This window comes from Siniperca chuatsi, linkage group LG3, assembly GCF_020085105.1.
Source record: "Siniperca chuatsi isolate FFG_IHB_CAS linkage group LG3, ASM2008510v1, whole genome shotgun sequence".
NCBI lineage: Eukaryota > Metazoa > Chordata > Actinopteri > Centrarchiformes > Sinipercidae > Siniperca > Siniperca chuatsi.
Genome location: NC_058044.1, coordinates 22,956,155 through 22,982,205, shown reverse-complemented (window position 1 = coordinate 22,982,205; position 26,051 = coordinate 22,956,155). Strand labels below are relative to the sequence as shown.

The 26,051-nt window shown below is 42.0% G+C and overlaps 2 protein-coding genes across 6 annotated transcripts in view; both read left to right on the top strand.

Annotated features, from left to right (window-relative positions):
- Positions 1-2,332, top strand: part of LOC122873713 (sarcalumenin-like) — a 23,687-nt gene extending 21,355 nt beyond the window's left edge. The window contains exons 7-8 of the mRNA XM_044190792.1: positions 1-225; positions 612-2,332. The exon at positions 1-225 is cut by the window's left edge and continues 125 nt beyond it. Of these exons, the coding sequence (XP_044046727.1) occupies positions 1-225; positions 612-1,112 (726 nt within the window). The 3' untranslated portion in view covers positions 1,113-2,332. The remainder of the gene's footprint in view (positions 226-611) is intronic.
- A 5,349-nt stretch (positions 2,333-7,681) lies between these two features.
- The window catches only part of adcy9 (adenylate cyclase 9), a 42,335-nt gene continuing 23,965 nt past the window's right edge, over positions 7,682-26,051 (top strand). For 4 of the 5 annotated variants that reach the window (XM_044191311.1, XM_044191309.1, XM_044191310.1 and 1 more), the window contains exons 1-2: positions 7,682-7,741; positions 8,662-12,826. In XM_044191311.1, the coding sequence (XP_044047246.1) occupies positions 10,933-12,826 (1,894 nt within the window). In that variant the 5' untranslated portion in view covers positions 7,682-7,741; positions 8,662-10,932. Of the gene's footprint in view, positions 7,742-8,624; positions 12,827-26,051 lie in introns of those variants that run through there. The other variant, XM_044191308.1, reaches the window with a different exon arrangement.

Below are 26,051 nucleotides of genomic sequence, written 5' to 3'. Positions count from 1 at the left end.
CGCGAGTCCCAGATTCGCCTCATCCTCAACAAGGCCGACAGCCTTTCCACCCAGGACCTGATGAGGGTCTATGGAGCCCTCTTCTGGAGCATGGCGCCCCTGATCAACGTCACAGAGCCTCCTAGGGTGTACGTCAGCTCCTTCTGGCCTCAGGACTACGCTGCGGACACCAGCCGAGGCCTCTTCATGAAGGAGGAGACCTCTCTGCTGGAGGACCTCAATCAGGTATGACTTGTTTTTGTTGACAATATGATTCCTTGAGTGTAGATATGGATTTGGTGATTGCTTCATTAAACACCAGCTACATTCATCCTAACCACATTTTCAAGAGTTCAGTACACTCATGAGGTCTCTGAGGTAGTTTGACAATAATGGGTTTTTTTTAAACACTAAAGATTTGAAAAGACTAATTGTGGCTAAAACTCATGCAGTACACATCTACTCTGTGATTTATCTTTGTGTAAGTAGTACTCGATGAGAAGATGGTACTCAAGTTGTGGCACTTTCAGTGCAGTGGAAAATACAGTGCAGAGTCCTCTCTATACATCTTTCTGTTTCCCTCTTCTGTCTGTTTATCTTTTCTCTCTCCCTCCGTCTCTTCTGCCCTGCAGGTGATTGAGAATCAGATGGAGAACAAGATCGCTTTCATCCGCCAGCATGGCATCCGTGTGCGCATCCACGCCCTGCTGGTGGACCGCTACCTCCAGACCTACTATGACAAGCTGGGCTGGTTTAGCGACCCCTACGAGGTGTTCCAGGACATCGTCAACGACCCGGACAAGTACTACATCTTCAAATCCATTCTGGCCAAAACCAACGTTAGCAAGTTCGACCTGCCCAACAAGGAGGCCTACCAGGACTTCTTCGGCGTGAACCCGGTTTCCAGCTTCAAGCAGCTCTCCTACCACTGCAGCTGGACCGGTGGCTGTCTGCTGGAGAAGATGGAGAGGGCCATCTCACACGAGCTCCCGGCTCTGCTCAGCAGTGTCAGCAAGGCCGCAGACACACCAGCCCCAGCGAAGGCTGCGCCATCACCTCCGCCTCCACTCCCTGGCACCTGTGAGGGTCCCGGGTGTGGTGAGAAACTCAAGAATCGCTGGAGAAGGCAGTGAGATGGAGGAGAGAGGTGCAGGAGGAGGAACAGAGGAGGCAGATGGGTTTCCTGAAATAATCCCCACTGCTGTGATCTTCAGGACTGGCTATGGGGAGACTGAGCAGGGAGAGAGAACGAGAGTAGAAAATGTGCAGATGTACCAAGTAGACCTGGGTCAGAATACTTCTTAGTGCTTGTTTTTACCTACATGGAGTACCAAATAGGTGGCTTTTACCACACTGGGACAGTTCAGATAAGTTGTAGATAACAGAAAAGTATAACCAACTGATTGAATTCTTTTCTATGACTGTATAACAACTCTCTGTCTATTTGACACCCTTCTGGTATTTGGGTAGGTCAAAACAAACAATGAAAATTGAACATTTTTGACTAAGGTTTGGTAGGGAACAACGTGTAGAAAAAGAGGCTTGTAGTCAACTTTCCATCTGAAGCCATTAATGTCTGCAAAATGTGATGAATGTCTGCAGGAGAAACAAACTTCCAAAACATAACATAAAAAAATCAAAGAAGTCTAATTTCCTATATAACTTTTCATGTAAATGAAATCTGAGCATGAGTGTTTTCTTGTTTCTCACTGTTTTCAAGTTTGTACATTATTTATTCAAGTTTTTTTTTTCTTCAGAGAAAGATGCTGGCAGTGATTGTACCCCTCCAGTGATGCTGCCACTCTTTGGTCTTCTGTGTTGTTTGCAAAGTCTGAAGATTCAGTCAAACTGCTGTGCTAAGTGTAGGTCGTTATCAGGCCAGGGCACATATTTTCAATGGTGGGACAATAAAATAGAAAGAAGGGTGCTCTCATAGTGTTTCATTTAGCAGTGATCCAACCATGTTTAGTCACTGTACTGTACTGCACTACTGTGTAATGTCATTTTTTCTCTGTATTGTACTATACTACGTTACATTATAACGTACATTATAAGTTGTATTTTAACATTTCTCAGTACTGCACTGAGACTGAATTGACTGAATACAACCATAGTATTCTCCACAAAACTTAAACTAATTTAATCGTAGATTTCTGTTCATGTAAGCTTGTATTTAATGTCACGTGGCCTTTTCAGCCCTCTGAACAGTTGCTAGTTTTACCTCAACACGGCTGCATACCACATGAGCATTTCCTTTAAAAATGTAATCTTTTCCTTGTTCTTTTAGGTCTGTTTGTAATTGTCATTCTTTTGAGTGATTTCTTTTGAGTAAACAACAAAAAAAAAATCTGCAGGCTTGGTTTCCTTTGTAAGGCTACAAAGACATTACAGATGAGATCTCTTCCTCTGAAACAATACATAATTCATATCATTTGGCTGTTTAGCTCCAAAATGCAGGGAAATATGGGCCAAACACAAGCTAAAAGCACCAGCTCTCATCCTCACAACACACAGCTCTGAATTGGAGAAACTGCACCTTCAGAATAAAATAGTGCAGAACAACTTGTTCATACATAACAGCATTGTGTGGATTAGTAACATGATGTGTAACAGCTGGGTGAGCACACATCAGCCCAAAACCCCATTAACAATAAAATATAAAATGCTGTTTTTTGATAGCGGTTGATTATTCCCTGCAGTGACTGAAAACAGCCACCAGGAGGCGCCTCAATTCAAAGTGTTAATCAGCAGAGTACATAGCAGAGTGCATGGCAGAAAGAAACTTGATTTCTTCGTATCAGTTGCCAAAGTTACACTTTTAATAAACAGGAGAAAATTTCCTGCTAGAAAAAAACATGGAGAAAACATCTCCAAGAGTTTTAACAACTATACCATACTTTTAGACTTGATATTTTAGCAAAAAAGGACACAGTTCTGTCTTTAATCCATTCGACTCTGCTGCTAGTTTGTCATGATTGAATCTTGTTATAATCTATGTCTTAGCAAGTTTGGTGTGAGTTAACTGAAAGCAGAGAGTTCTTTTTGTTTGCCGAGACGAGTGTGTGTGTGTGTGTGTGTGTGTGTGTGTGTGTGTGTGTGTTTAAGTTTGAAACCCAACAGTATTTGACAGCGGTGGTCTGTCTGAAGTTACTTTGGCATTACTAACATAAACACTCTTTGGGCTGACCCCAGATAGATCAGATACCCAGCAAAGTGTCAGAGCCAACTCAACTGTGAAAACTTAAACTACTTTAAAGTATCAAATGTGAAGGATTTTGTCTCGGTCACATGATTACAATGTCATACTGATGAGTTTCATAATATATACTAAAAGAAATTACCCTTTTAGTACAGAATCGTACAGTCCAGGGCATCCTGTGGACAGTAGACACAAATCACATTATAAATGTAAATTAAATTGTCTAAAGCTGTATTTTCATCCAGCAATATATTATAAATGACAGAACTAAGTACATCACATCAGATAATGTTATTGTCCACAAGATTATCACTTCCAGTGGGGATCTTTGCATTTGCAAATTTCCTTTAAATGCACTCAAATCATTCCAGCGCCCTATTCATTTCAGCCTTCAGATTTGCACAGTTAATCCATTTAATTTTTTTCAGCTGATGTAAACCATGTGGGATTACATGGGGATGAAGGTTCAGTGGTATACAGTTAGTATGGTTCCAGACCTGTGAAACACCGCCCACATCTAGAACTTGTGGTTCAAACAGAATCAGTACAGCGAAATGAAATAGCAATTCAGTCTGACTGTCAAGCTACAGTAGGTATACAAGTGGTCAAGCCTCTCACTGCTTTAACAGAATCAATACAATATTGAAATCAGTAATACATTGAACAGTAAATCAAACTAACCTTGCTTAAAAAAGGTTTTCCACATGTACTTTATGAATATATTTTGGAACCGCTACATTTAAGAAATTCTGCTAAAAACATTTTCTCTTCATGGTTCTCTCATAACTGTCATATGGAAACCTCTTCAGTAACGCAGCGGACAGTAACATAAATATTCTAAATATCTTCATCCTGTCTCTTTCCATTCATTCATTTTCCCTTTAGTGGGTCTAGATAATGGATGGATGGATCATTGTCCTTTTTACCTGTGTGAGGTTGTACTCAGGCACAGCCGTGCTTTGAGCTAAATGCTATGGTCAGGATTGCTAACATGCTGATGTTAAGAAGGTAAAATGTTTACCATGTTAGTTTAGCATGTTAGCTAATATTTGCTAATTAGCGGTAAACACTAAGTGCAGCTGAGGCTGATGGGAAAGTCATTCGTTTTGCAGGTAATTGGTCATAAAACAAACTACTGGACAAATGTTAACGGTGGCGCTTGATTATAAGTGAAGGGATCACCAAAGGAATTATGATTCATTCTGAGGCACATGAATGTGTGTACCAAAATTCATGGCAATCCATCCAATAGTCGTAGAGATGTCTCACTCTAAGCCAAAAATGTCAACCTCAAGGTGGCGCTAGAGAAAAAGTCAGGGGACCAACAAAGTCATTAGCATGCATTGTCTGGGAACCATGAACGTCTGTAAAAATCTTTGGGCCAATCCATTGAGTAGAGGTTGAGATATTTCACAGGATAAGTGAAAACTTTTACCTGCTGGTGGCACTAGAGGAAAAGTCAGAGGATCACCAAAATAATTCTGATTCATCCTCTGGCCACCATGAATGTTTGTTAACCCATACCAGACCCCTAAGCAGTATGGACCAGTTAGTTTGATATAACTGCCTGTAATAAATATAGGTTTGGCCTAAAGCAGTGACGTAGGGCAATAGACATCACATTATAGTATTAATAAGTAGCCTTTTGAGACATGCATGAAATAAGATTCTAACACTTGACTTGAATTACTCAAATAAGTAAATTTTTTATTGTTTACCATTTTCAAAATATTACATTGTCAGTTCCTGAGAGCAGTAATCCTGTACTGTACATGTTGATTCACTTTTCCTTGATTACACCTCCCAAAATTGGCTAATGGTAGAAGGATTGTTCAATTTGCCTTTCTGTGCCTGACTGAGGGAAGCAAATTATGTTATTACTTACATCTGTCTTGTACTGAAGCACCAACAAAACATCAAGTATGCAGCTGAGGTGTATTTTGTGTGGGTCTTAATTTGTTTTCTGCAGGTCCTTTGAGAGGTGATCTGGATCTTTCCCACCTCTGTTTTGAGAGTGTTGAAGCTGTGCATGGAGCCCATATCCATATCCATGGGATGTAGTTCAGTCAGATATGTAGGAAAAATATGAAATCTAATACATTACTTTTTATTTGTGTGTATTTCTGAAATTGAGACTATTTTCAATTGTATCAGTTGCCAATAAAAGTGCTCTGAGTGCATTTGCAGTGGGGTCAGGTTTGGTGGAAAATCTGTTGAAATTCTTTATCTCATAATAAAAGACAGATGGAAAAAACACTTGCAAACAGGGAACAAATGTCAAGCAGCAATCGTGTTTTTGTGCAACAGGTTTTCTGGGAAATGTGGCCTTTATTTTTTAGAAAAAACGGAGCTGGAGTGAGATAAACCATGTGAATTTTCTTGACAATTCATTTCACATCAGTCATTATTTTAAGAGCATTAACTTTAGAGTTATATTTCTATTTGTGGCACTTTCAATCTTTTCTGGGGGGTATTTAATACTGTATCTCATAGTAGAGGAATAGTTTTTGACATTTCCACAATGCAAATAGACCACAGAATGTAGATAATAAAGAGGTATGAAAGGAACTTGTCAGTTTGGCAAAAGTTTAATCTCCAAGGCCAAGTTTACTGAAGAAGGAAAACCATGAGGAAGAAATGAGGACAGTTTACTCTGCAGTGACCCGTTACACAATAAGAAGTATCCAGGGCAAATCGTGCAGAGGAAACACAAAAGTATTGTTATTTATGTGTAAGGTATCTTGGCTATCAAATATCAAACGTGGCATCTGCTTCATTAACACTAATGGTTACCATACTGACGTTTCTAATGACGACACTGTATTTTCAGCTGGAGATAGTGAAGTGATGAGATTCTGAACAGCAGGTGAATAGCAAGAAGATAAACAAGGTGACACAGTGCTGATTCAGTGTGTGTGTGTGTGTGTGTGTGTGTGTGTGTGTGTACATGGCATGTGGGTGGCGTGTGCGTGCGTGCATGTTCGAGAGCTAACAAGAGAGGCCTGTTTGTAGAGTTAATAAAGCTGCACTGATAGCTGTGTTAGCAGATTATACACAGAATATGAGCTCAAACACATATTTACATGTGTAGTATTTATTATGTATGCACAGGGGCGTTCATGCCGTGTGATGCGTGCGTGTTAGTGTCATCCTGGTGTGGCTGATGTGATATTTTATTGACCGCTGTGGGAAAATGACCTTCTTGCCTTAGCGCTCAGGGTCAGCTGCAGGTCAGCAGCTGATTTAAGAGAAGCACTGGTGAGGCGACAAGCTGTCCAAAAATACAGTGACAAACTCCACTCATATGACACAGTGAGGGTTTGTTCATAAATATATTCTGCTATTGAAAGCCCATGTGCAATATTGACTTCTTTTTTTTTGCCATGCTAGCATCATGGCTTTAGGTATGGCAAAGTTGGTCAGTCGGTCCACCACATTGGTCTAGACTGAAATATCTCAACAACTACTGATGGATTTCCATGAAACTTTGTACAAACATTCATGGTGGCCAGAGGATGAATCAGAATTATTTTGGTGATCCTCTGACTTTTCCTCTAGTGCCACCAGCAGGTAAAAGTTTTCACTTATCCTGTGAAATATCTCAACCTCTACTCAATGGATTGGCCCAAAGATTTTTACAGACGTTCATGGTTCCCAGACAATGCATGCTAATGACTTTGTTGGTCCCCTGACTTTTTCTCTAGCGCCACCTTGAGGTTGACATTTTTGGCTTAGAGTGAGACATCTCTACGACTATTGGATGGATTGCCATGAATTTTGGTACACACATTCATGTGCCTCAGAATGAATCATAATTCCTTTGGTGATCCCTTCACTTATAATCAAGCGCCACCGTTAACATTTGTCCAGTAGTTTGTTTTATGACCAATTACCTGCAAAACGAATGACTTTCCCATCAGCCTCAGCTGCACTTAGTGTTTACCGCTAATTAGCAAATATTAGCTAACATGCTAAACTAACATGGTAAACATTTTACCTTCTTAACATCAGCATGTTAGCAATGCTGACCATAGCATTTAGCTCAAAGCACGGCTGTGCCTGAGTACAACCTCACACAGGTAAAAAGAACAATGATCCATCCATCCATTATCTAGACCCACTAATACACGAAAATTTAGCTAATTAGCACACCTCTTCCAATGTATTGTGATGCTGCATTACAGTGGGCCTATATAGGAAAGACTGGCATATGAACTTATACCTTGAAAATACAGTCTATCTCAGGTTTTAGGCAGTATGCTACTTGAAAACATATAGTCTCCACTTAAGTGTATAGCCTAATAGATTCAGGTTCAAGGAATTATATTTTAGACAAAACGAAGAAAAAAAAAACATGTTGATAAGAACTTAGACATTAAAAATGTCCCATAAGCACAATTGGTTGACTCAGTGGTGCTAGTTGAGTGTGAAGGGGGTGATAACAATTTACATTAGCAACGAAAATCAGACAGAAAACATCGGTGGTGACAGTCTTTCAGAAGGAGAGACTGTTGAACGTAGCCGAGCTCCAGTCTGGACACCCACCCACCACCAACTGTCAAGGTAGGCAGAGACAACCAGGGAGACACCGGAGGTCAGAGTCTGCCTTCAAATTAAAGCCGCTAACTTGTTTGTATTTCACTTTAACACTAGTTTGTTAAATACATAGTTCACCTAGGGTCAGGTTTAACGTTATTTTGTAAAAGAATTGTTGCTACGCGTCGTGCTGGCAACGTTACTTATGCTAGTTATCATACTCGTCGACCTTTTGCTAACATTAGCATTTTAAGAGCTATATTGCTAAATAATTCCCTGCGTGGACACCTGTCTTCAATAAAAACAAATGTATGTAGTTACACAGTAACTAGTTATCAAAAACATATTAATCATATTAGGCCAGCGAACAAGTTATACCTTCTTCCACATCCATGTTTCTACTAGCCACAGAGCTATTTTACCATCATCACAGAAATTCATAGCTAGCGTTTGATGAGCAGTTAGCATTGTGTCTGAAATAAATTAATCAAATTCTTAAATAATACTGCGACCAGCCTGTCTTGACGGTGCTATAAACTGCACGACAGATGTAACTAAACTAATGTTAGCAAGTAGCTTAGTTAACATGAGCTATTACTGTTTTTGACGTCATTGTTGTTTTTATTTCATTATTTATAATGTATTTGTTTATTTATTAGCTTTTACTATTTGGCCTTTATTGTGGGGTGTAAACGACATCACCTCATGCTTTTGTCCGTCTTTGCATAGTGCTTCTTTATCCAACAAAATACAGTTTATCGCCTTTCAAAGCTTCCCTGTATTCAGTAGCTTCTTCAGGACCACCGTCCTATGTGCAAGCCAAATGTGAACGGATTTTTTAAATCACGCGTGGAAATATTTAACTATCTTATTGGCCTCATTGAAAGGCAAGACCGGAAACCGTGTTTTTTTTTGTTTTGTTTTTTACACTGTGGTCTGCTTGACAGGCTGGTCCCACCAACCCGCACCGCCACAACAGCTGGGGGAGGATTTCCGACCCAGTCACAGCGAAGATGGTGGCAGCTACAGGAGTGGAGATATTACGTTCGCCCGGATAAGACGGAAAACCAGCCGCAAAACTCCCGCTGTAGGTCTGTTTTTATTTAGCCCCCAACTCCAGCAGAGAGCTATATCAGGGGGGAAAAGGGAGGCAACCAGCGGCGGACGGAAGAGGACGCACCACAGCCAGAGCGCACAGTGTTGTGTTTGTTGGACACATGCATGCCAGCGAAAACTAGTGCTATCCAGACCTAAGGAATTGGTTGAGATAAGGAAATAGTGCCGTTTGTGGGGCGTTTTTTGACAATCCCACCGAGGAGATATCCAAGGAGTTTCCTTTATTGCTCTGGGTATTTTCTACTTCTTTGCTCTGGGGGGAATGCGAGGGGAGGAAATCCAGCCTCAGCTCCAAATAACCACAGACTCCTAACTGGGTCTCCTCTCCAAACGCAGGAAATACGGCCTGGGAAAAAAAGAAAAAAGTTTGGGAGTTTTTGGAAACGAGAGGGGGGCCTATCGCTGACGTTTTGCACGCGTTTTTTTACGACGTGATTTTTAAAGTACTGACCTATGTTGTTTTTGTATTAAGCTCTCCTGCTATTCCACAGAATAAGTTGAAGAAAAGCATTCAAGTGTTACACACCGTTGGTGTTGTTATTGCAAGAGTTTTGATCATCACTATTTATAGACCAGCCTGTTCCGACTGAGGCTGTTCCTCCTAGCTGTATATTTTGCCAACTGCGCGCAACAAGTTGCAGACACTCCCAGCAGAGGCAAACCTACACTAATTTGAGCCAGCGGATGGTATTTTCTGCGCTTCTCTTTTCGGATTACGCGTCTTTGAATAGCGCAAACCCCTCCCCGACCCCCTCTTTGGAAGGCAGAGGGGGAATAAACGGTGGAGATCCGGAGAGGGAGTTCAGGAAAGGACGGGGCTGGATCCGTGGGAATAGGCCTGCCTGTCAGGCCTCTTATGATCTGGATCTTGGACTGGACAGGGCTCCAAAATAACTCAGTCTGGAATATTTTCAAGGGCCCGCTGGAATAAAGATGGAAGGAGAATGTATGGGGATAAGAAATGCAAATCCTTAGCACACTGAGCCATGCATGAGAAGGGATGTAGTGGAAGGTAAAGTCGCCTTAATTACAGATCACCCACTTTTTTAATTAACGGAATTAACAGTTTGCCCACATTTTAGGCCGGCATTCATTTTTATGTAAAACGTTCACAGCATATAAAGTAAACTACCTTATGTTAAACGAGAATAGGGTATTTTAAATGAGGACTGATAAATGACCTTTTTTGAACATATTTTTTCTTAAATTTTTTAATGCGTTATGATGCCGGAATTCATAATGTTCACACATTTTAATTTTACTAGCTGTGCATAACGACAAGATTATTTGGGTGCTTCTAAGAGGGGAAAGGAAGTGCAAATGGGCCATATGCCGCGCATGTTGTGGAGATAAGAGGGACAGTGTAACTTTTGTAGCCACTTGCTGTGCACAACGCCAACAGTTGACAGCCTGTATCTGGACCTGCTCATACAATGAAGCCCCGGACCTGAACGCCGTTTTTCCACGCAAACAACGTTATTTTGGAATGAAGAAAAATCTGGGCATTTTTCCTGACGCTATCTGACTTTCTAATGTCAGCAGTATCGAATTATTGCGCACACATAGAGGAGGTCATTTCCAGTCATGTAACGTCAGGACTGACTTGATGAAGGCATAAAAAAATCCGTTGCATCACTAACCAGTCCTTTCCAAGAAGGATGTTAAATTCAGGAGGCAGAAAGAGTGATGACAGTGTTTTTACCGCAGCTGGAGAGAAAGCCGGGCTCAAACCCAGAGCCTCTTTGGAGAAGGACAGCCTACATGTAATGTGAGTACTGACGCAAACCCGGGGTCGGATAATGAACTGCTCAAGAAACTGGAACGGCAGTACAGGCTGCTGTGTGCGTAGCAAAGACGTCTGTGCCGTGCTCACCATTCATGCAGTGTGATTATTTCAACAAACACCTTTGCTCTCTCTCTCCCTCTCTGTCTGCCCGTCGGTCACTCTCTCGCCGCCGCCTCCTCCCTCCTCTCCGTGCCACACGTGCACACACGGCGCCCACTCACCGCGTCTAATTGCCTGAGAGCCATCAGAAGATAGCCTATTATTCATATTTAACACCTCTCCAGCACCCTCTCGTTTCCTCGTCACACCAGTCAATATGGCCACTCTGCAACATCACCGGCAGCTTCTCATGCATGGCACGGAAGTGAGCTGCGACTCCAGCGGGGATGGCGCCGTGACCGTGCGGATTACCAACAGCGCGCCACACGTGCATCAACATGAGCCACTGAGGGCTGCCAACAGTGGGGCAGGAGGAGCTGGAGGCTATGGGGCTGTGAATAAAATGAACCCCAACCTCCACAAATACAGTATCTCCTCCAGCTGCAGCTCAGCAGACTCCAGACCGGTTGCGACCTCCACTTCGAGGGTGCATAGGAAGGCGCCACCGCTGTTTGAACGCTCTGCTGCCCAGTGCTGGGACCCCAAGTTTGACTCCCCCATTCTGGAAGAGGCATGCCAAGAGAGGTGCTTTCCTCAGACACAGCGGCGTTTCCGTTATGTTCTGTTCTACCTGGCAGTGGCAGCTGTACTCTGGGGGGTGTACTTTGGGGTCAATAGTGACCGCTGCAACCCCATGACCTTCCTAGCCCCCACCGCCTCCTTTTTAGTCCTCTTAGTGCTCCTCTTTTTGTTCACGTTAACCCAGCCCTACACATGGCTGTACAACCAAACCTCCTTGCTCCTGATTGCGGTCACCTTCGCCATCACCTTAGCTCCACAGATACAGACTGCTGGCTACACTGAGCTGGAGTGGGCTGGTGGCGGGAATGCCTCAGATGTCTCACCAGACAAAGTAGCACCACCTCCAACCCCTTGCATCTCCCCTGTGGGCACCTTTTCTCTGTGCATGGAGGTTCTGTTGTTGTTATACAGCGTCCTCCATGTCCGTCTGTATGCCTCCGTGATGCTGGGGCTCCTGTATTCTATATTATTTGAGGCATTAGAATGGCTACCATTGCTTCAAAGGAGTTATGACACTACTGGATGGGGGACAGGTTTAGTGGGTACAGGTTCTGATTGGGAAGGAGACACACTCCGCTGGCTGGGCCCAGCCAAAGCTCTGCTCCACTTGTGTGCCCATGTCATTGGCATCCACCTGTTCATCATGTCGGAGGTGCGTTCCCGCAGCACCTTCCTCAAAGTGGGCCAGGCTATCATGCATGGCAAAGACTTAGAAGTGGAGAAGGCCTTGAAGGAGCGTATGATCCACTCGGTCATGCCGCGGCGAGTTGCAGATGAGCTGATGAAGCAAGGTGATGATGAGGGTGGCGGTGAGAACTCTGGCAAGCGGTATTCCTCTGGTGCCTGCTCTGCCTCGGCCGTCTCAGTGGGTGGAGGAGGAAGTGGTGGAGCTTCACAAGCCCAAAGTGCCACAAACCCTAAGAATCACCCTCACAACAATCACAAACGCAAGAAGACCTCCATCCCCCGTGGACAGATAATCTTCCGGCCTTTCAATATGAAACGCATGGAGCCTGTCAGCATCCTCTTTGCAGACATTGTGGGTTTCACCAAAATGTCTGCCAATAAGTCAGCACCTGCCTTGGTGGGCCTTCTCAATGATCTGTTCGGACGTTTCGACCGGCTCTGTGAACTAACCTGTTGTGAGAAGATCAGCACCCTGGGAGATTGCTACTACTGTGTAGCTGGCTGCCCTGAGCCTAGACCGGACCACGCCTACTGCTGCGTAGAGATGGGCTTGGGCATGATCCAGGCCATCGAGCAGTTCTGCCATGAGACATGTGAGACCGTCAGCATGCGTGTCGGCGTCCATACGGGCACCGTGCTGTGTGGGATCCTGGGAATGAAGCGCTTCAAGTTTGATGTATGGTCAAATGATGTCAATCTGGCTAACTTGATGGAGCAGCTCGGCGTTGCGGGCAAGGTCCACCTGTCAGAAGCTACTGCCCAATTCCTGGATGACCATTACCAGAGGGAGGATGGGCGGGTGGCGGAGAGAGCCGGGCAGATTGCGGTGGAGAAATTGAAGGGTAAGTGGCTGTTCATCTCTGACTTCCTCATGAGTTCACTACATAAACTGAAAGTCAGTGTGCACAAGTTAAATGTTTAGTTATAGAAATTCAAAGAAACCACAAAGAGAGAATCACTGGTCTGGAACACAGTTTTTTCTGATTAAGGGTTATTACTTTAAAAGATAAATTTGCAATAAAAAAATACCTAGAAGTTTATCTTAAAAGCTTCTGATAAAATTCTCTGCACTGAAGTTGTGATGAAAAGCTGAACAATGTAGCACAATCTAAAAATACAGATTTTGGTAACAAAAAGAGGAGGACATTACATTTGAATAAAGTCATACATGTGTAGGATAAAGGTTGAAAGGCCTGAACATGTGCACCTTAGCACTTGGTCATCAGGGTTGAGTGGGGTCACTGCATGTATAGACAGCACTAAAGTATGCTATCTGACCAGTTAGTCCGGTTAAAACGGACTATCAACAGAAGCAGGAGATCAGGCTACAAGATTAAAAGAACACCAGGAAGAGAGGTATGTTTTGGTTTCTGTCAAGTGGATATCATTCATTCAGTAGCAGTTAGTGCCAAATGTCACAGTCACTACCTGTAGAATTGTATTCAGAAATCACTAAACCAATTAAAGTCATTTAAAATCTGTGAAATATAGAGCATACATACATTTTATGCCATTTTGTTGCTCAAGGACAAATATTACCCTCTCCATAATGACCTTGATTGCCTTACGCTATCAGTGGTTTTGTACGAATTTGTATAAATGATACATTTGGTATTTTAGGGCAGCACTCTACAGATTTATTTTGGAGCTCTGTATTTGAATGACAGAGGCTTGTGTCATTGAGATTAGAACCTTTAATCTCTAAATACAACAAATGGATTTGAAATCCTTGCTACAGACCAATGTTGACAACTTGCATAGTAACACTATTAATGGACACTTAAGGCACAAGGATGACAAGATAAGTATACATTTGGCATATACAGCAGAGCTGGCTCAGATATGTGACTGTGACTCACACATTAGGCTGATATGTTTGATAATTTAGAACAACAAGGTCAGTTTTGCTACACGGATTAGGCCTTCTCTTGGATTAAATACAGTTTTGAACCATACAAAAATCTGTTTAGTTCCATTCAAAGTGTCTAACCTCCATGGGCTGTTTTTCCTCTGTTAGAGCTGATAATAATAATACTAATAATAATAGTGCAAGGTTTGGTTCATAGCTCTGACTGTGTCTGTGGCTTGTTGTTGTGGTCGGCCAGAATGTATGACCTGGAGGTTGCAGTTGATAAGAGGAGGTCTGACTGGCTTTACTGTTTTGAGGCAGGTATTGTACTGCATTTCATTGGATTAAACAGGTGTTCATCATATTGTGCCCACCACTTGTAGTATGGGAATAGTGGTGGGAGGGTGAAGAGACTAGACAGACACCAGACAGAGGATAAAAGATATGGAAAGAAATTTGACTTGGCTTCCTGCAACTTGTCTAACACCCACTGCTCATATTGAGTCCTTACACACACACACACACACACACACACACACACACACACACACTTAGTCTGTCTCAATACTCTGTGGAAAGCAGCATCAATGGAACTAATCTCTCCAGCAGGGAATTCCTCTTGGGCCGTTTAATCTTAGGTCTCTTGCAAACAGAGACTGTCTGTTCTATTGTCAGGCCTTATGTCAGAGTGTATTCACACTTGGCTCTAAATGGTACCATCACCATTTTCTCTCTATTTCCAGACTGGCAAACAGTGACAGAGTGAGATATTGATATGCAGCTTTTGTTGAGGGAGAGAAAAGGGGAGAATGGCATCTAGTTCCCCGCTGAAACAGAGACCCACAGTTTCCTGCTCAGAGAAAGAGATGACCTAAACAGTTTGCTTCTTCAGGGCTCCAGGGTGCAACCATTTTGGTCTAAAATTTTGCGACTAAACATTTTCATTGGTTGCAGTGGTGTGCCTGAAATTTAACAGGTCTGATTTAATAAAAAAAGTTTTAACAATCACCAACTGGGTGTGCAGTAGTGATGCGCGGTGATTTCTTTATTTTATGTTATATTAATGTATGAGTGTTTTCTTTAATGATTAGAGAGGCTGCTGTCAGTCATTTTAAATGTTTCCATGCACGCAGTAATGTCACAGCAAATATTGTGGGACATTTAAGCAGGCAAAACTAAAAACTGTAGTTATAAACTTGACAGGACAGAGGACACGATCCAGAGGAAACAGAATTAAACTTTTAGCTTCTGAAAAATATTTTTTAGACAGCTTTTATGGAGCTCAGGGTGTATCAGGAGGACGGCTGCTTTACTCCAAACAGAACCTGGACTGTTTGTGTGACCTTTTGTATGTGGAGAAGAACACAGAACATTAATTATCCTGACCGATCCTGTCAGCTTGTCGGGAGATTTAAATAATCAATGAAGTTACGCTGCTGTGCCTCGTGCGTAAATGATTCCCAGTACATTTACAAACAGTCAGTTTAGGTGAAATTTAAGTGTTATAAATCACGGTATCTCTTTCCCTTGTCTGACACCTTCAGTATCTTCCTACAATTTTCATTATTTACTGTTTCTTTTATGCTGAAGTATTAATCATGAGTGATAAACTGAATAATTTGGTGTATTTCTTTAATTCCCCACCTCCCTCTGTCTGTTAACTTTTGTCTCTTTCCTTTGCTTCCCCCTCTTTCTCTGTCTCTTTTCCTTTCACATTCCACATCTCCCTCTGCTTTTCCTTAACCTCGTTGTGTTATCACATTCATTGCCTCAGTCTCTCACCTGTCACCCGGGCCTGTACATGTGGTCTGTTGTGTAACATTGCTTTAGTGCTGTCTGTCTGTCTTTAGTCAAGGCTTCGCTATAGATCCCCCAGCAGTCTGAATGATAGCGTGCTTTCAACCATTCTCTTTCTGTTAGTTCCTAAATACCCATCTCCCCGCTCTCCTTTAAACAACAACAACTCAGCAAACCAAGCTTTGTTTGACCACAAATGCAGCCAGTTGGTAACATAATGTGGTGTGTCAGTAGTTGTATCAGAAATGCACTGTATCTAAGTGATCTATGTAATGGATTGTGAGGAATGGTGCAGCAGCAAACAATCTCCCATCACAGTGCAACATGAAACGTAGAATTTGTCAAGACCATATTAACTGCCAATTCTCACACATCTGCTTTATGTATTTTATGAAAGATGCAGGGATGAGTCATACCTCTGTTGACAAATGCATTAACTATGCAGGTATGCAGGAATTTAAATACTAGGCAAAATAAGCAATATTCATTCATTATGCTTCATAGTACTTCAAAGATAGATGCAAACTTTGAACTGTGAAAACTTATGAAAAGTAGAAAAGCAGTTTTAAAAGTTAGCAAATCTATTGACACATTTGCTAAGTTGGCAAAACTGTGTTGGTTTAGAATGTGCCCCACTGGGTTACTATGTGTGTGGTGACTTTGGTCTTAAAAGTCACCAAATACACATATCATTTAGGGGGTCATCGGGTCGCTTTGAAACTGTTACACGTGCATTTCAACAGTTTGTGTCCACCTGTCAGTCACTCAGTGAGGGACATTCACTCTCTTAAATCCTTAGATGGTAACCCAGTGATTGTCACACTCTGCTCTTGCCTACACTTTCTTCATCCTCTCTATTTCTGCAATCTGTGTCTGTGTTTGTGTGTGAGTTGGTGGGTTTTAAAAGGTCTTTTCATTAAAACATATTAGGACCTGTCTATCTCTGTTTGTCTCATGATAATGCCGTTCTCAGTTTTCACTTTGTTGTTTATGGTGTCGATTTTTTTCACGTCCTACTCCCATTTACAGTATATCCACTAAGACACTATGATATTCACACCCTCCATTTTCCTGCTTTGCCCCCTGCTCGACTGCTTGTGTCTCCTCCATCCTTTCCTATCCAGTCCTGCAATGCCTCTTTCTGTTTCTAGCACACAAATACACTAGTATTTCACTGCAGGTAGTGAGGACTGCAGTCTTCTGCCCTGGGTTTTTGTTTAGCTGGTCTTTATATCCTGCCTGTATCTGCTGCGTTAATGCCTTTTTAGGCTGCCGTTGTTGAGTGTTGTAGCTTGGGGAAATGAGGTGGAGTTTTCAGGTGTGTGTGTACGCATTAGACTGTCTAGAGTTTTAGTTTACAGTGCAGTATAGCGGCATGTTATATATCTGCAGACTCAAGGTTTGGACCTTGAACTGTTCCAATGGTAACATAGGGTGGCACTGGCACATTGTCATTTTCAATCTGTGTGAGTCTAGAGGTACTGTCTGTGTGTGCATATTTGTGTGTTTGCAAATAGGTGCTTGCTTGCATGTGTCTTTTTTATTTTTGTGTGTCTGTGCACATATACACTCATGTGCACAAACAAGCCCGTCCCTCCAGTACAGTGTGTTGCGGTCCATGCCCTCAGGCTGGTTAGTCTGTGCTAAATCTAACGTGTCACCTAAATATGCAGCGGCAAATGGCAGATCCTTAACCATAACCAGGCCAGCCCCAGTGGGTCATGTGCTCTGTGTTTGGCTTTATCCACTGCTTTCTGGTAAAGGTAACATTTGAACTGTCTCAAAGGGAAGTATCTCACTTCCATACCACCTCCATAGACATTTCTGTTGCTCTTTAGCTAGTTATTCATTTTGTTTTCTGCTGTTAAAAAGGCATATTCCGCACAATCTAGAGCCAGGATGAGCTGCTCAACAGAAAATTCTTAATTGACAATAATCATATAAGTCATTTTTAGGCACACACATACAAATATTGGCTGGTTCTACTTTATTATTATAAATAATTAATCAGTCAATAAAAAAAACTGATGAATAGAAAATAATAAAAAAATCAATTAATAAATTAAAATAATTAGACAGGCTCTTTACCTATGAAAAGCTCCTTTGTATTTCATGTTTACTTTCTGCAGCCAGAGTTTCTCAGCTGTTTTCAGTAGCTTCAAATGGGAAGAAGTTGAGGCGAGCAGTAAAGAGTTACAGCAGAGACAGACAGCAGTAAGTTTGCTCTCTTGGCTGCATTATAGTTGCCTCTCTTCCTCAGATCTTCACCTTTCGATGAGAGCTGCAGCAGTGCATTGGCCAGTCAAACAAAGTGTGTGTGATTGTGTGCGTGCATGTTTTATAATAACCATAAGACAGCCAGGTCATAAAACAAAATGACCAATCAAAGTCTTTGTGCCTTAGATACACAGATTTCTCACAGAGAGGTGAGCACAGAGGGTAGAAACAAAATTAGGCCTTTTAATATTGTCTCTGTACAGTAAACTCCCTGTGTGTGCATATTTCTCTTGTTTTATTTTTCTATCTATTTTTCTCTTCTTCTCTGTCACACTCACCACCTTCAGGATGTCCTCTGTTTTTTTGTATGCATGCAGTACATCTCTCCTCCCCCTGTGTGTCTGTGTTATGTGTGTTTGTGCGAGAGCAATGCTCTGTATAAAGTTGAGAGGAGACAGTTGCCCTGAGGCCTGTGACCCAACATGGTGTTGTTTCGCCCCTGCTACTCGCAGTTCATTGGTTTTCAGCAACGCTGTCACTATCAGGTTCAAAGGCCGACTGTAATCGCTTGACTAGATGGTCTTGCAAGCGTGTAAGTGTGTCTCTGTCTGTGTCTGACTGTCGTTGTGTATGATAACAGAAAGAAAAGAAAAATGCTGTCCAGGAGCATGTGAAAGCAGAGGAAAGATACAGACCAGGCAGGAATTTACTGATGAGGGACACAGAAAACAAAGACAAAATGAGACTTTTGATGTAGGATCATACATTGTGATTGCTACAGTGGTAATCAGCTAGATTGTTGTTTCTTTTATTTTAGCAACATTTTTGCTAAACGTAACCCTGTTACAACGTAACGTGTGACAGTAATCTCTGTGGCATGCAATAAAGAAGATCAGGGTTCATGTTTTATCACTCACTAATCCTGTCCAAACTGGGCTTCATGTGACTTGGTGGTGGTACATTACCAGTAAAAAGCAGTTTTGAAATTCATCCAGCTTCATATTCCTCTTCACCAATATCCATGACAGCAGCAGTGTTTTGCTACTTGCGTGCCACTTGTTAAAGCAATATGAATGAATTTAATTCATTCCTCATAAAAAATGTAATACTGTTTAGAATTTTGTGGCTGCTGAGATAAAATTGTGGCAATTCAACACAGAAGGACGTATGTAGGGAAAACACTGCAGTCAGTAAAGTTTCTGTATGAAGAGCTCTTTGTCTGTTCAGCCATGGTAGCTGGTGCTGCTTGTGCTAACTACAAAGTTGATCGCTTTATTCAAAACAAACGTAAACAAATGTAACAATTGTGGTGGCTGTGGCTTGGTGGTAGAGCAGGTCATCCACCAATCGGAAAGTCGGCACTTCGATCCCAGCTTCTCCCAGCCCACATGTCAAAGTGTCTACAAGGTCTACTAGGTAACACTATCTAGTGTTTATTGCTCTAAGAAGACCACACGGGTGGTTTTGCTTTTTTTTTTTAGCCCATTAACTACAAATTGCATATACTCTACATTACTGCCAATCATTTTCCAAAGCATGCCATATGCATTGGCCTGCCTGGAAATATTTTTTTTTTTTTACTTTCAAGACATGGTATTTTTCAATGCACACTGCCAACAGACAAAGATAACTTGTGACACATATTTTGGATAAAAATATAATTTATGTGACTAAAAGTTTAAAAAGTTTACGCACATACTATACAGGAGTGGACCTACAATTACTTACGTTATGCGCTTCTACAATATTATATTAGGTACATCCTTTTTCTATTATCATTAATGCAGTGTGTGTGTTCCAGAGAGAGAGAGAGAGAGAGAGAGAGAGAGAGAGAGAGAGAGAGAGAGAGAAGATGTGACACTAAATCATAATTTAACAGTGACAGTCAGTAGCTAATGAACCATTAGAGTATAAGGGGAGGCCAGAAGCACTGATAGTAGGAGCTTTTAACAGATCGTCTTCTTTCTTCTCTCTCTCCTAATCGTCTTCTGCATCGCTCACACTCTACCCCAAAAGACTCATTCTCTGTGCTACACAGTTGTCTACTTTTGTTGGACGATATATTGTCCCAGCAATAATTGCGATAAACAATATTATTGTCATTTTAAGGGCTTTTGCATCGCATTCCATCGCATTTATTTGAATAAAGCAAAGGGGTTGTGTCGGTTGCAGCAAGGGAGAGATATCTTTAGCCAAATCACAAACTCACTACAGGGACATTGTATATTTGTAGTAAAAAAGTTTTTAAAAAATCTACAAAGGGAGGGAGAAGATCAAACAAACTATTTAAATATTTACAAGCTATAGGAACACTCTAATTCAGAGATCCAGAGAGAAAGAGTGAGAGAGAAGCACCTGCTGCCCCACACGCCGCACCTACTGACTGCACGCTGCGCAAGCGGAGAGACGAGACCCCGGCGCTGTTGGCAGAAGAGCCGAAGACTGCGATTACTCTGAGCAGCATGCATGGGAATGAATTACAATGTAATATATGAATATATTCTCGCCTTTTCCCTGATGGTTTGAATAGGTCACTTTTTAGAAATAAAGTCACTAAGAGGGTCTGAAAAGTTGCTAAATCCAGTGAGAAAGTCGCCAAGTTGGTGTGTGTGGAAAGATGAGCTGCCTGAGCCCTGCCTACGGTGAAACTCCACACAGAGAGCAGATGATGAGAGGACAGAAGCAGCGTGACCAAAATGACAGCAGAACATGTCTCAGCATAGATTTTTCTGTTCATTCGGTTTAGGCGCTGCGATAAAATGCTGCACCCCAAGTCTTATAATGGTAGGTAAAACCTGCTGTTTATTCTGGCATCATGTTGACTAAATGTTGGTGACATTCTTATGTGAACAAACACGCATGTAAACACGGGCAATATCAAGGTCAGCAAAAATGATCGAGGTCATGTCCATATATTGTACAATAAGTCGATAACGTAACTCTCGCGACAGGCCACCATCTTCCTGACATATTTCACTAAAAGTTTGTCATTCCTATTGCTCAAGAATGTGTTGAGTCAAATGTGTTTGTGTGTGTGTGTGTGTGTGTGTGTGTGTGTGTTCAGTGCTGATAAGTGTGCCCAACCCTGTCCTAACCTGATTGCACGTGTAGTGTGCACACACACACACAAACATATACACCTAATCTCTGACTAGTCTTTCCTGGCAGTTTGCTGTCTGTGTAAAACACCTTGCTATTTTTGGAAGTCTGAGTTAATTTCTATAATTAAATAAATCCCAAACAGATGAGTCACCTGCTCATATTGTATTTAATCTTTTTGACAGGTCTGTCCAGTCTTTCCAGCGTGTGTTTATGTGTATGTGTGATAGAGACCAAAGGTTGCACATGCTAATGTTTGTATGTGAGTTGTCAGTCGTTCAATGAAGCATTACATAACAGTGTTGGGAAACATTACATTGTCTTGACGTGTGTGTGTGTGTGTTTGCCTTAACAGACGCTAAAGTATTATCTCATAACCACATGAAGCCATGAAATGAATTACTGGAATGTGACTTGTTACAGGTGGATTTGCTCACTACCTGGTCTCATTTGCTGTTTTATTACACATAAGGTGACTTGCATTTTCTTTAGAGGCGCCACTCTGCTGCAGTATTTGCCCTGGTAGCGAAATGTGTAGCACTCTAAAATACCCAGCAAATATTTCCACATTGAGTAGATATTGAATTGATAAAGCTGGCTTGCATAAAGTCAGTCAAGTCGTGTGAAAATACAATAAAACTCCAGTGCGCTATCAGAGTGGGATGTTGAACTCTGCCTTGTTATGCACATTGCTGGTCATCAAATGCTGAATTGTCCTGATAATTCACTTCCAGGGGACCAAGGCCTATCTGACACGCCTGTCAAACTGTAACTAATTGACTAGCTCATACAGAATGTATGAGTGTCAGAATAGCAGGGGTCAAGAATCAAGTGTGTGTGTGTGTGTGTGTGTGTGTGTGTGTGTTTGTGGGTCAAGGCTGGGTCATGGCTTTCTGTAAACTTAATTTTGGGTTTGCACACATGGGGCTGCATGTATTTCTGTAGCACATTAATATCTCCCATTTACCTGCTAGTTATTGTGTATGTGTGCAATATGACAACTGTTTAAAATTTCACTTTTGCGACAGCTGTATGTGCCAATGTGGCAACAGCAGCTGGTCGTTTCTACTGCCCTGTGTGTTTGTTTGTGTGTGCCAACTACAGTACGCTGGAGTGGTGCTGTGTTAAACGGCTGTTCTGAATAATAGATACAGAGCGTGGCCTCAAGCCTGTTAAAAAATCCATGAGCTTCCTTTGCACTGGTTTATATAGCTGAAGTGCTTATGAGAGAGAAAGAGAGTTTTATAGCCTGTGTGGGGAAAAGTAAGGGTGAGATTTGGGCAATCACAAACCCGATACTTCAAGGCATAAGCAAAGCAAGTGAGACAAATGCAGACACTTTCAGAATACGTGGTTTTTCTAAAAAAGGAAAACATCCCTTTGTCTCTAAGTTCATTAGACATGTCCTGTATGCATGTATCTATTTATTAATAAAAAAAAAGAACATACCATCTATTTTGGACCATATGCTCTGTTGTCTACGTTTTTGGTGATAGCTGAGTGCTTCTTCTGGTGGAGGGTGGCAGTACCAGTTTAACCATCCCCCATAATGTGTGTGTGTGACTTCACTGGGAGTCGCACTCTACAGTGAATACCTAAAGGGGAGTTATCTCTTAGGCCTTACCTGCAAGGTGTGCCCATTTTCCCTTAAGCTGCCTACTTCAGTCAGTAATTTCCCAGCGTGCCCTTGGGTCTCAAAAAAGCGACATGAAGTAGTTTCGTTCAGTATTTGTAGGTGAAGAATGACTGCATGGGAATAGTAAGAGCTAGATAGTATCTCTAATTAAGGAGAATTGGGAGTTGCACACCTAACTATCCAGTTACTGCTTACAATATGTACACTGTGATTTAATTGAATGCTTGTCAATTGAGGCTACTTTTAGTGGAGAAATGAGTAGGCTAAGTGTTGAAGGTTGACGCAAAGTAGTAAGACTAGAAAACCCCCCCGTTTTTTTCAAGACCCTTAATGTGTTGTAGTTAGGGATGCCACGATCATGTTTTTTGCTGGCCATACGATTGCCGATCATCTATGAGCCATAATACCTTGAAAATAGCCCCCTTTTTTTAAACAAAGTGCTTAAAAAGTCCTTGAAATTGAAATGAACCCCATAAACACTGTCTTATATTTGACCAAAGTTTTATTCATCAAGTCATTATAAATAAATCGTTCAGCTTTTTATTTTTTTTTATTCTGACTTGTTACCTCTCCCTCTTTGACTCGTCACTGGCTCTCCCTCTCCTTTCTTCCTCGTCTTGATGAGCCTGTTACCGAACACTAAATATGCCAGGGAAGTGTAAATTGAATCTTTATAGCGGTTGGCTTTTGACTGCTCTGTTTTATACCAACTGCGGACTCCTCACTCCTCCTAACTGGCTGGTAGGGGCGACAAGCAATCAACAACTGCTAGGCTAAAAACAAGGCTTATCTAGTCTGTTGCAGGCCACATTTTGGCCTTTGTCGTGGCTCAAAAACTGACATCCATTGAAACATTTGGTCTCATCTTGAACCGGAGCATCAGCAGATAATTTCTATACCCTATATCGTATGATCCACCACAGTTAGACACAATACAAGATAAATAAATCCCAGAGAGTTTTTCTTCTTTTTTTTTTACTGAATATCGGCTGATAATGATCATCGTTCGATTGAACTGGGCATCCCTAGTTGTAGTTTGTGTTTTTGAACTCCATTATTTAATAAAAATATACCACTGAACAACAAAATGCCTATATTAGCATGAAAATGCTTATATATTTTCAGATGCAGCATTTTAGCACAAAATATCTGAGATGTCTATCTAAAAATGTAAGTACTGGACCTCAAAAACCTGTATCAGTCAAGTCCTACCATGAACAACATGTAAAGCACAGTTCCCTTGTGGTCTGTGGAAAGAGTTGTGTGACATTAGAGGGAAGAACTGGGGAGGAAAGGAGAGAAAGAAGAAGGCAGAAGGAACATATTTTCTGGTCATCCTTTCCCAAGGATTTCCCACAGTCTAGCTAAGGGCAGCGGGGAAGTGTGTGTGTGTGTGTGTGTGGGGGGTTGACGACGGCCATTGTGAATCCATGGCATACAGCAGAATGAATCACCCCATGCAATGACTGTATGACTCAAAGGAGACCATGCAATTCAAATGCATTTGTGCACAGCTAAAAATGTTGCTATAGGAAGAGAAGACCTTATAAGGATGATAAACATCTGTCACCCTGCTGTATGTGTGTGTGTTTTAATAACATACACAGCCTACCTGCATGCTTAGTTAACACGTGGCCACGTGTGTGCACATGCATGAAACAAAGTGACGTGCCAGTTGACATTGGTGTCCCCTTTGAAGTGGGACCAAGGTTGGTCATTTCTTGCTCAAGGACTGTCCTCTGCCGCTGAGCGACAGCCTCCCTGAGAGAAACTCAGAGCCTCTGTGATGTGAGCCACTAAAATGTCTTTTAACAGCTGTGTGTGTGTGTGTGTGTGTGTGTGTTTATCAGAGTGACGCAGTGACAGCCGGAGTGCGTCACTGTTCCTGTCAACCCATTGCACTACATGTCACCCACACACACACACACACACAGTTGTAGGACCTTCAGAGGGAAGAGCCATTGATAAACAGATGGTGTTGAAAAAAGGATAAATGTAGTCTTTAACCATTCTTCCTTCATTACACAGATGTAATGTTAGTGGAAAACAACAGGAAGAGAGGGAGGGACGACTGGGGTTTGGGGATCATTTAGATTGAGATCCAATTCTGCTCATCAGTCTCTTGTTTTTGAATCCTTGTTCCAATTCATGTCATGTTATTTGAGCACAAAAAGAAACCCAAATGTATGAAGCAAAAACACCTTTACTTTCACCAGATTTTTTGCCAACCATAAATCTGTAAGCGGTATTGTTTCTCATTGCGTTCCAGACTCTTTGTCTTTTGGAACTGGTTCCAGTTAGAACCAGTTCTCGATATCCTTTGACCCAAACCTAAGAAGTCATGGAAGTACCTGTCCACTGATGCTGCCCATAGATGCTTTATTAAACCCCTAGAGTATGATTTAAAAAAAAGAGATAAAGGAGGTGGAGAAAAAAAGAAGGGGAGGAAGGAGAGGGAGCGAGTGAGGAACTCCCTGGACTAAAATGATGGCACAAAAGAAGGACGAGAGGAGGGATGGATGGATGGGAGGGAGGAATGAGAGGGTATTTGAAGGAGGATCGTGTGAGAGCCTCGTCCCTCGGTTCCATCAGCGTGTCCAAATATGGAGGCATCTGCTATTGCACGAGGCCTGTTCTCAAGACCCGCCACTGACCAGGGAGAAAACTGGAGGGTAGGGAAGGGAGGGGGGTAAAAAAAAAAAGACCGGTGGGAGAAAGTTTTAAGTGAAAGGAAGATGAGAGAACGAGACAGCAGAGACAAGACAGAGTAGCTAAATATAAAGCTAGGTAGTGAGAGGCGGCGAGAGATATAAGGTTTGGCAAGACAAAAGAGAAAAAGTGGAAGGTGAAGGTTAGAGAGATAGTTGAGTATAAGTTGGACAGTTGGAAGGCCAAGTCTACGAAAACGGAAAACAAGTTGAAGTCTATTTTTAGTGCTGGAGTTGTTTATTTTCTGACTGTTCCAAGCAGCAAGATGAAAAGTGAAGAATGAGAGAAAAGGTTAGATGAAGCTCAAAGAGAGAAGGGGAAGTTAAGCCACTGCCTGCCTTAATTTGTCCTTTTCTGCTTCAGTTTTGAGGTTGACTTAAGTTGCTTTAATGCTTAATTGGTTTGAGTAAATGTTGTGTGTTAAATGTCTCTCTTTATCTCCCTCTGTTTTTCATATTCACACACATGTTCACTTTTCTGCGTGTGGGACCAGAGGGGAGCCAGCGACCTTTGGGTCACTGGGGATGGTTTTGATCATGTGGTTGGAAGCCACCATAAGGTCAAAGGTCATTTGTCAGGAAGTGCAGAATCCGGATTGGGACGGCCCTCTGGAGATTGTCTGAAATGTTCACCCAGACACTCTCACAGGAGGACTGGGTGTGTGTGTGTGTGTGTGTGTGTGTGTGTGTGTGTGCGTGTGCACTTGAACAAATTTTTTGAGTTGTATGTGTGCTAATTCATGTGTGAATTTGCACACAAG